At 37.8% G+C, this 10,666-nt stretch overlaps 1 protein-coding gene across 1 annotated transcript; it reads left to right on the top strand.

Annotated features, from left to right (window-relative positions):
- Nucleotides 1–377: 377 nt before the first annotated feature.
- LOC124890262 lies at nt 378–6,529 on the top strand. Its single transcript, XM_047402100.1, has 3 exons — nt 378–914; nt 5,046–5,373; nt 5,943–6,529. Exons 1-3 carry the CDS (start codon nt 761–763, stop codon nt 6,145–6,147), a joined length of 687 nt encoding a protein of 228 aa, XP_047258056.1. The 5' UTR covers nt 378–760; the 3' UTR covers nt 6,148–6,529.
- Nucleotides 6,530–10,666: the final 4,137 nt, after the last annotated feature.

Below are 10,666 nucleotides of genomic sequence, written 5' to 3'. Positions count from 1 at the left end.
TCCGATTAGATTTTTTCAGAAATTAAGTAAGTATCGAAGTTGTTGCAGCAACTATGAAAGTTCCTGCAACAACTATGGAAGTTGCTGCAGTAACAGTCAAAGTTGTTGCAGTAAGTTCGATAGTTGCTGCAACAACTTCAATAGTTGCTGTAACACAATAACTAATAGTAGTTATTGCAGTAATTACCGTAGTTGCTGAATCAATTCTCATAATTACTGAATTATTTCTCCATCATTTTTAAAAGAAACTAAAATTTTTTTTTTCAAATTTTTCAGTTCTTTTTTAAAAAAATATTCCATGAAAATTAAAAAGAAAGAAGAATGAAATAAAAAGAGAAAGAAAAAAAAGAACAGAAGATGGAAGAAGAGAAAAATTTAGGGAGAGAAAAAAATAAGAAGGAGAAGAAAATGAGGAGAAAGAAATTTGTAGAGAGAAAGAAAAAAAGAAAAAAAGATTGAAAGATAAAAAAAAAGAAAAAATTCTAAAATTTAAAATTTGAAGTTGGAGAACATTTAAAAAATTTAATATTTTTAAAAAATTACACTTAATTATAATTTAATTGAAAGTTTGACCGATCATAGTTGTCATCATTTTTTATTTAAATATTTTTTTTCACCTCCGACCTAATTTTCCAACTAACACGAGATCCCAACCATCACCCTGTAGCCATTTTCTCTCATACGATTCAAATTCTCGTAGAGAAACGATCTCAAAAGTTTCTTCTTTTTATTTTTGAGAATAAATCAGCAGAAAATAAGGATGGAAAGTGGGGGATTTAGTGCAGAAGATCTATCTAAGATCGGAGGAATCGCAACGGTATCACTGCTGCATTCATTCATCCCAACACATTGGTTGCCATTTTCAATAGTGGGTCGTGCTCAGAAATGGACTCTTTCACGTACCCTTTTCGTCAGTCAGTACCGCTCCTCCTTTCTCTCTTTTATCTTGTCTTTAATTATATAGTATAATCTTTTTTTAGTAGTAATTGGTGGCGTAATTGGTAAAGTTATTGTCGCCTGAGACGAGGAAAGTGGTTGGTGGTGTAATCAGTCAGTACCCTACTTTATCTCTCTTTTATTTTGTCTTTAATTATATATAATGTTTTTTTAGTAGTAATTGGTGGCATAATTGTTAAAGTTGTTGTTATGTAATCAAAAGTGGTTGGGCACCCTTCTCTATCACTCTTTTATTTTTTATTAATTTTTTTTTATAACTGTGGTGTCTGGGCAGACATCTACCACCTCCCACCAACAACAGGCACAAGGTAATTCGTTTCGTCAAAGCTAGAAAGAAATCACCTAGTATAGATGGAAAGAAATCACCTAGTATAGATGGAAAGAAATCACCTAGTATTTGTCTCTGCTCATACCAACTTTTATCACTCTTTTACTTTGTATTTAATTATATAATGTTTGTTTTAGTAGTAAGGTTCTTGAGGGATGGCCTTGGCTCAGCGGTAAGCTTGCTTACCGTGGTGTGCCAGGGTCGGGGGTTCGAAACGCCCCTCCAGCGAAACTGGGGTGAGGGCGTGTAGGTCAGGCCCGGAGTGGTCCCCCCTCCCCGACACCTACGGAGTAGGTATGAACCGGGTCGTCCCTTAGTAGTAAGGTTCTTGTTCAAATTACAAAGTTACCTTGTACATGTTACTGGTGAGAGGTGATAGATATTCTGTTGAATTAGTTGAGGTGCTAGCCCGGACACCACGGTCATAAAAAATATATATTGTCCAAAAATTGAGCTGAAAATTCGTAATGGGTGGATCTGATTATGTGATTGAATTGTGTTTTTTTTTCTTTTGTTGATGGGCTAATTTCTTTATCAATTAGCATGTACCTTGATTACTCTACTAACTTATTAGGTGGAGAAAGGAAGAAGAATATGGGAAATTTTGAAAAATGGGTGAATTTCTTGTGTATGTGTTAGGAATTGAGAGTTGTGTTGCGAGCTTGAGGGTCTATTAGAAACAATCTCTCTACCTTCACAAGGTAGGGTAAGGCTTCCTACACACCACCCTCCCTAGACCCTAGTTATGGGATTACTGTTGTTGTTGTAGTAATTGAGTATTGTGCTGCTGAGGTATGAACTTGCCCACTCCTTGATTAGTCCATGAGTGAAGGGTCAAAGACATGCCTATATCACTAACTGTTTATTATAATCCACCTTAACTATCAATTATACTGTTTTCCTTACCTAAACGACGGTGGTATTTTAGGTAGGAAAAGGGGATAATTGATAGTTGATGTGTGTTTGATAAATAGTTGGTGATAGTTTAGGTAGGAAACTCGCACACCTGATAGTTTAGGTAAGAAACTTTAAAAACCAGGATATTTTAAGTCCATTAACCCTTAATTCACTGATGCTACATCATGTGAGTAAAGGTGTCAGGAAGGCTGCCTACCAAAGCTTAGCATATAGACTCACACTGAATGTTGTAGTTGGAATTGAACCTGGATCTTTACGTTGTTAATCCTATGCCTCACCCACTCAACCATTCTCTTGGTATGATTGGAAAAGAGATTGTGTATCAGGTATGGCCTAATGAATATAGAGTTGTCATAAAGCGTAAGCTAGATTGTCTTTCTCGTTATAAGGAAAGCTAGTTTCTCTAGGCAACAATATTTAATGATTGAACTAGTTAATTGTGCTCAATAGACGAGGATAATTAATATTTGACTTTATAATAGGTCAAACTGTTGTTTTTGGTCGAAAAAGAAAAATATAACAACAATGTAAATTTATTTGGCAAGGAGGTCCCAAAAAGAATGGACGAGTTATTGAGGCATAGGAGCAATAGTTTGGAGATCTTAAGTTCAAATCTATGCATATTTCTTAGGGTGAACTCATCCGCTTTAGCCTACCCAACAAAAGTACTTGTAGTCTGTAATACGTGACATATTGGATTAGTCGAGGTGTATACATGCTGGACAAGACATTATTGCCTTAAAATAGTTCATAAGGATGAAAACATCGATTGATCAACTTACATGTAGATTCCTTATCATAAAAAACCAACTTACATTGAGATTTATTATGTAGGTAACCAACTTACATTGAGATTTATTATGTAGGTCTTAGATCAACTAATCTTTTATATATTTTCATTATTTCTGCTCACCCTTCCTTGGGAAAATTTAATCAATGGCCGATTGTACCTCGTCACTAAAAATTTTAATCTTATTTCCTTTCCCAATATAATCCAATCTAAACTTTTTTGCTTCAAACATACTTCCTTATTCCATTTTTGCATGAAACTCTTTCCTCTTAAGTCTGTTCGAAAAAGAATGACAACTCCATGCCTGCATGACACTCTTTTCTTTTAAGTCTGTTCGAAAAAGAATGAGAACTCCATGCCTACTCAAACACCGCTATATAAAACGAAACATAGGGACTGCATCCTAAGTGACACGTAGTTTCTGCACTGATAATTGTATATTTGGCTGTCTCCTATTTACTGCCAATACACAATCATGTGGCAAGCAAAGAATTTTCTGCCATATTTTATTTTTAACAAAGTAATTGGCTATTATACCCCTTCGGTTCTTGGTACTACTTTTATCTTTATATATTATTCAGTTTTGTTACAAAATGGCCCTGGATATAGAGGAATGGACACAAAAAATTCATATAGCCAGTCCTACTAGTTTGGAACTGGTGCATTGGTGATTGATTTTTTATTTTTATGGAAGAAATCGTGTAGCTGCTTTCATTCAGTTGTCTTCTGATCAGTGTTCAGAAATGCGCCCGCGTCGTCGCATAATGCGATGATGCAAAGCGATGCAAGTCCCTCTTGCTGCGTGTGGCTGATGCAAGCGCATCATGCTGATTTTGTGTTTAGGGTCAATTTTAAATTTAAAAAAGAGTCATTTCATGTTGATTTTATATTTAGGGTCAATTTTAAATTAAAAAGAAAGAGTCTACTGCAGTGACTACCACTGCTGCAATTTTCTAAAATTAACTTTGAAGTCCACTGTTGCGATTTCGTCTTCTTCACTGTGCGGCTACCACTACTGCTACTTCTTCTTCTTCACTGCTTCACTTCAATGATGCGCTAGCATCGCTTCACGCTTCAGGTAATGCGTGATGCAGAGCCTCGTCACTTTTTTCCGCATCACGCTTCCCTGACCATTGCTTCTGATTGTCATGTTGATTTCTGGTAACGGAATCAGTGAGTGTCATTGATATTGCAGTTTGAAACATAAATAGCAAACAAGATTCTAAGAAGCCTTGCTTGGAAAACACCTTGGATGGGAAAGTACTTTGAGCTCCTTCACTGATAATAACTTGTTAGATCTGAGATTTCTAGAGATGACTTCCTGAGGTCAAGTCTAGACTAAATTTGCATGTCTCCTATTTCCCGCATTCTCTTTAAAGAGCATAGGTTCGTTGCTAATTGTTAAGTTCGTTGAATGATCAAAAATAATCACTGTGAATGATGTTTAAAGAAGCTCGGATACAAGCGCGTTGTGGATAGCAAAGTGTGATCTAGTTAGGTAATTAACTTTGAGTAAGGAGTCATGTTTAAAAGCATAATATCGCCTACGTTAGACATACAGAAGCTTCTCACATCATTTGGTATTCTATCTTTTTCTTGCATATAACCTCTTGCCTTCAGTAGAAAAGGTGGCGTTTTCAGACAGCTGCATTGTTCGCAAATGCTTTCAGGTTGTTCTATGACATGTAATAATGAAGTTTATGACGATAATGCTGACTATGTGAAATCTTGATCAAGTAGTTGGGTGGAAAAGTAGGACTAATAAGAGGGTTCAATGTTGAGATTTGAACAAACAATTCCCTTTTAATTGAACCAATATGCTATTTATATTCATAATTTGAGCTTTGCTTGATGTAGATCTATCATTAGTCCTTAGAAGGTAGGCTATATCTTCAAGGAGCTTGAGAGAGGTATCTGAACAGGGGACATTTTGTTAAGAAGCACGGACTGAAAGTTGGAGTGATATAGTGAAATTACTAAAAAGCAATTAAAATTCAGTTGAGGTCCATTTATTTGAGTGATAATAACTGGCTTCATCACTGCTGAATGCAGCTGCATTTGGAGCAGTATTGCATGTATTATCCACCTCGCTTCTGGGCATTACGGCAATAACAATTACAAACACAATTGCTGGGGAGGAAACAGTGCACAAACTGGCTTCCCTACTGCTCGTATTTCTTGGTGGTAGTTATGTCATCTTGCATCTCTCTGGAAAGGGTGGTCACAGCCATTCACACAATCAACCCATGGAGAAAATGGCTGTAGCAGGGCTTATCCTTGTTCCTGCATTGTCTCCTTGTGCGACCACTCTGCCTGTGTTTCTTGCTGTTGGAAATTCGTCGTCCATGATGGTGCTTGCCATCATAGTTTTGCTATTCAGGTACTAATTTGATACTTAAATTTCATTTCACACTATCACCTGTATTCTGAACCTTTTTGTTTTCGGAATTCTTTTTCAAGACATGGTTAATCTTGATGATATACAAGGCTTGATGTTTTTTGAAAGAAAAGGAGAAGGAAACAGAGGAGGGGGTTTAGATTGTGTGCACCTTGTACTTTACTCTTAATGGACTTTTCAGGAGGGAACAGTTCTCTTTCTGGACGTTAGCTAGTCAATAAGTTATTTCTAGAGGTGCTTAGCTCATACTCCTAGGAGTTTCAAAGTTATGCATCAGCTGGACTCGGTCTAGAAGCCATCAGGTTATAATTTATATCTGATATTCTAAAAACTTTGCCTATTGTGTTGATCTGATTGATAATTAGTATAGTATATCCAGAATGTAATTTTTCCCTTCTCACGATGAGAGCCCAATTTCAAGCAGGTTGGATGGATGAACGTCTAAATGCCTAAAATCCGAAGAAATTAGTTTCTCTATTGGTGAACCTTTACTTCTTTTGTGTATCCGAATTTTGCCAATGCGTAACATTAAGTTTTTACTTCATTTGCAGCACTATTACTGTAATGACATCACTGGTGGCTCTATCATTTTATGGTGCTAGTCAACTTAAATTTCACTGGGTGGAGCGGTATGATAAGCTCCTCGTAGGTTCTGTCCTGTGTTTGGTGGGCATTTTGACCCTTATTTTTCATGATCACGATGGAAAAGTAGGTTCTGCAGGAGTCCACGTGCACAGAAAACTAAGTGTGCTCTAGGTGTTATTCTTCAGCTAGTGAATCTGTTATCTGAAGTAACTCAGGAACTTCCTTTTGTTGGTCATTATGCAATAGTGAGTGTTCAAATTCCTCGTCACACCAGAAATTATTCAGCAACCCCCCTAGGTTCCAGATGCTCGTGCAACTTTCCTGCATGAACATTTGCCATTTTCCAGTTGACTAGTTTCCTCTTGCAACCGGCTCATGATGTTCTGGCATGGGATCTAGGGCAGTTTATTTTAATTTCGAATTATGTTAAAATTTACTTTGGCATAGCAGCTTCAATAGGATGTGTATTTTAAAGGATTTTCCTTTGAAACCCTTTCTCTGTAAATGTAAGTGTACAATACTCGTCGAGGGAATACACCGTTTTCTTGTTATATAGTCTTTGACAATCCTTACCTATATAAAGGTAACCTTTGTTGTGTTAGATCCATTGTTCATTTTCTTTACCGGGAAGGGTGGAGGGGGGGTGGGGGTGGGGGGCGGGGTTATAATATGTGTCTGCTGTTTTTACAGTATTGTATTTGGAGATTGAAGAAGATGCACATAAATGAGCAAAGCTAGTAAAAGAACATAGTTAAAGAACAATGCTGATTAGAGGTGGAATGAAAGACCTTTCATCATCCCACAGAGAGTCGAGATGTGATGAATGACATCATTCACAGCCTGGACTAGAGGAGTGCTCAAGCAACACAACAACATATCTAGTGAAATTTTATAAGTGGATCTGTAGAGGGTAGAGTTTCCGCAGCATTATCATACTTAAAAGGGTAGAGAGCTTGTTGCTAATAGACACTTAGCTCAAGTTTGCATATCAATTAAGAAAGAAAATATAGTAAAGAATACCAATAGCACCACAATCACTATGAAAACTGAAGGAAAGAAAACGACAGATAATAGCAAGTTCAAAGAGACCAAAGGAGGGCTTGAGCGTGTCTGATTTGACAATGGACACTAAATGAAAGAGGCAAATCCGTTTTCTCACCCACCTACGGTTGATTGAAGACTTATTCAGTAGATGGAAAAATATATGATAGAAAGTTATTCTCCTCTAATGAGCCTTGTGCACTAGTTTGAATTAGCAAAAGGCAGATCCAGAATTTAAAGTTTCTGGGTTTCCCATATTAGATAAAAGTAAAATCAAATAGTAACTAAGGGGATTTGAACCCACAACAAGAGGTCAACAAAATTTTTACAAGGCCCTCTACTTTACTAAAACAACAATACACTTGGTTTACGGGTTTCAACTTATAATTTTTATATATTTGCTTGATTTCTCTATATAAATACTAGATCGGCATGAAAATTATTGGGTGTTAAAGTCCTTAGTTTTGATGATTGATAAATTGTATGTTGGGACCTGTTTTCCGGAGATTATGTGATGACCAAAGTGTTACCGCTTAGGGAACAGGTTGGGCGCATCTATCACTATCACAGTCAAGTGTCACAGCTGGCGCAAAGTACAAAAGTTGGTGAAAAAGTTGTTGCCACTTTTTTGTCTCAACCAATGAGATCCTTGACATGACCCGAACCAGGGCCTAGTCGTGTCAGGTGCTTCAAGTCCAACCTAGACTGGAAGCCACCCCCCACTACCCAGCCATAACCACCCTAACACCCTATGTCGGATGGATTTCGAACATATAACAAGATAGAACAATCATAAATCAAATACATTAATTAAAGGCTATAAACCTATCTAACCGATGTCAGCCCAATACCAGTGCCAAGGCTGACACCAATACCGACAATGCTCATGCCCAAAGTAGTCACACAAAGCCTCTATCCGAAATCAAAACAACATCCGATCGAGACATGCCCCCGACCATGGCCAAAACCAAAATTCAAGAAATAAACAAAAGTATAAAGAGAAGTCCATAACATGAAATAGAGTCTTTTGGATATGAAAGCTCACCACTTCAATCTGACACCAAGCTATCCCTTAATCCAAGTCAATGAGCAGAAGGAATAGTACGACCGGTTCCTGCATCGCGTGGGGATACAACGCCTGAAGACGGGTTAGCGGGTGAACGCTAGCATGTATTCAAGAGTGAAGATAAAATAATGTCAACATTTAAAATCAAGTAAATATCCAAATGCAATCACATTATATATACATATATACACATACATCATACTGAAAAAGAGAATCGAATTTAGCATGCATTTAAAATCTTTAACCTGAGATTGTGTAGCTCTGTCGTCCTGAATCCACCATGGGCTATATGGGTTCAGTTCTTCCAGCTGAAAGGGCCCCAACGCGGGTTAGCCATACGAGCCGGAGAAAAAACTGAGATCAATAGTACATCTCCCAAAATATCAATATGACATAATGCACACAGTCACCAAGACCCACCTCATATCGTTAAACGTGAGTTTTTAATTTTGGTCTTTCCGGGACCGCCACTTTCCACAACTTTGCTAACACATCCCCCTTTAAGCCCATATTAAAACCATTCATACACAACCAATCGATTACCAAAGAGTCTTATTTATTAGGCATTAATCGTCGGTATCGTCATACCAACACTAGAGCTTGTAAGTCTAACCATTTATGCCATACCAAAGCCATTAAACCAACGTGACTCCACAGTTTCCAATTAAACAAAACCATGGTCACCAAGGCATTCCAAATACATTTAAAACCAAATCAAACCAGTCCATATTCCATTACCATTTATGCAATGCATTAATTTAAAGTAATTAGTTAAACCAAACAACTTTGGGGACTCTATGGTGCCCCTAGCACAAATTCCCAAAAGTTTCTTATAACTATTGACCAACTAAATGACAAAACCCATTCACTTTGGCATTTTAACAAACATGTTGAGGGCATGTAGTTTCCAAAACCAAGTATCAATTAACCATTTCCATGCAACCACGTGTTTAAAATCATAAATATAACATGAAAACCATAAGAAAGGCGTGGGAAATCATTATCCAATTAAGAACAACCAAAACCCCCAACATATATTTCAAAACCCAAAACAATATCACAATTATGCCATGAAAACCATTAATTAAAACATGCTTTTAGTTGAACTAACAATGAGGGAGGAGTAACATGTCTTAGACAACAAGGAAGACAGAGAGAAACCACCATTTAGAGCCTTAATTGCTTGAGTTGAAGAAAACCTTAGCCATTCTTGAACCAAGAGTTTGAGAAAGATTTAAGAGTGTTTTGATCTTCTAAAGTGAGTAATGCGAGGCCAAAAGGTGTTTTAGGACGTGGGGTCTTAAGGGTTTGGGGTGGAAAATGTTCAAAATACCCTCAATTTAAACTGTAAAAATTCCCGCAGATGGGTATGATTTGGACCCCTAACTCGTACCCACATCATACGAGTGGTATCATCCAATTGTACCCAGAACAGAAAGTTGGACACCACATTTTGTCCAATATACAAATCATTACCTCGAGTCGTACCTTGACTTTGTGACTCGTATGGTCTTAATTGTACCTAAGAAAGATGACAGAATCCAAAGGGATCAACACTGGACAACATACGACTTCTCACCATGATTCGTACCTTATCCTTGCATCTCTTATTGAGCCACTCGTGCTCATAGCCAAGTCAAGTTACTAAATTTCAAATTAAGTAAAGGGTCAACCCAATGACCCGTCACCGACCATACGACCCGTGCCTACCAAGCTGTAACTATAACAAAAAATCAACCACCACTCACTGGACAACTTATGAGTTGGGTCACCTGACCCGTACCCACACCATACGACTAGGATACTGAGTCGTATAATGACGAGAAAACTCAAGGCTCTAGAAATTTGCAAGGACCAGAACTTAGGGTGTTTCAATTCTCTCCCACTTGGATCATTCATCCTCGAATGATGGAACAAGGCAGTACAAGAACGATTTGCACCCCTAGATGTCTCTACTCTTACCTTTAAGACACAAACAAAGATGCAAGCAAATCAATCTTTTCTTTATCTAAGTTGGAAAACAAAAATGTTATAAAGAACACTACCATCCGCACGAATTTTCAGAGCAGAAAACAGGAACGAATACTTGAACTTCATGTCTTCTTCAGCTTCCTAAGTAGCCTCTTCTACCTTGTGGTTCCTCCATATGACCATTATCGAGGTCACATCCTTGGTCCGCAACCGACAAACTTGATGATCTAAGATCTCAACCGAGATCTCTTCATAAGATAGGGAATCCGAAATTCCATTATTCTTGATAGGCACAACTTGCGATGGATCACCTATACACTTCCTCAACATAAAGAAATGTAATACCGGGTGAATGGAGCTCAAACTAGAAGGTAATTCCAACTCATATGCAACAGTGCCAACCCTCCCCAAAATCACAAAAGGACTCACATATCGGGGACTAAGCTTCCCCTTCTTCCCAAATCGAATCATATCCTTCATGGGAGACACCTTTAGGAACACCCTATCCCCAAAATCAAACTCCAAGGCCCTTCGCCTCACGTCCGCATAGGACTTTTGGCGACTTTGGGCAGCCTTAAGCCTATCTCGAATTACCTTCACGTTCTCCATAGC

The sequence above is a fragment of the Capsicum annuum genome, unplaced genomic scaffold, assembly GCF_002878395.1.
Source record: "Capsicum annuum cultivar UCD-10X-F1 unplaced genomic scaffold, UCD10Xv1.1 ctg1489, whole genome shotgun sequence".
Taxonomy (NCBI): Eukaryota; Viridiplantae; Streptophyta; class Magnoliopsida; order Solanales; family Solanaceae; genus Capsicum; species Capsicum annuum.
This window is presented reverse-complemented; position numbering and strand designations above follow the sequence as displayed.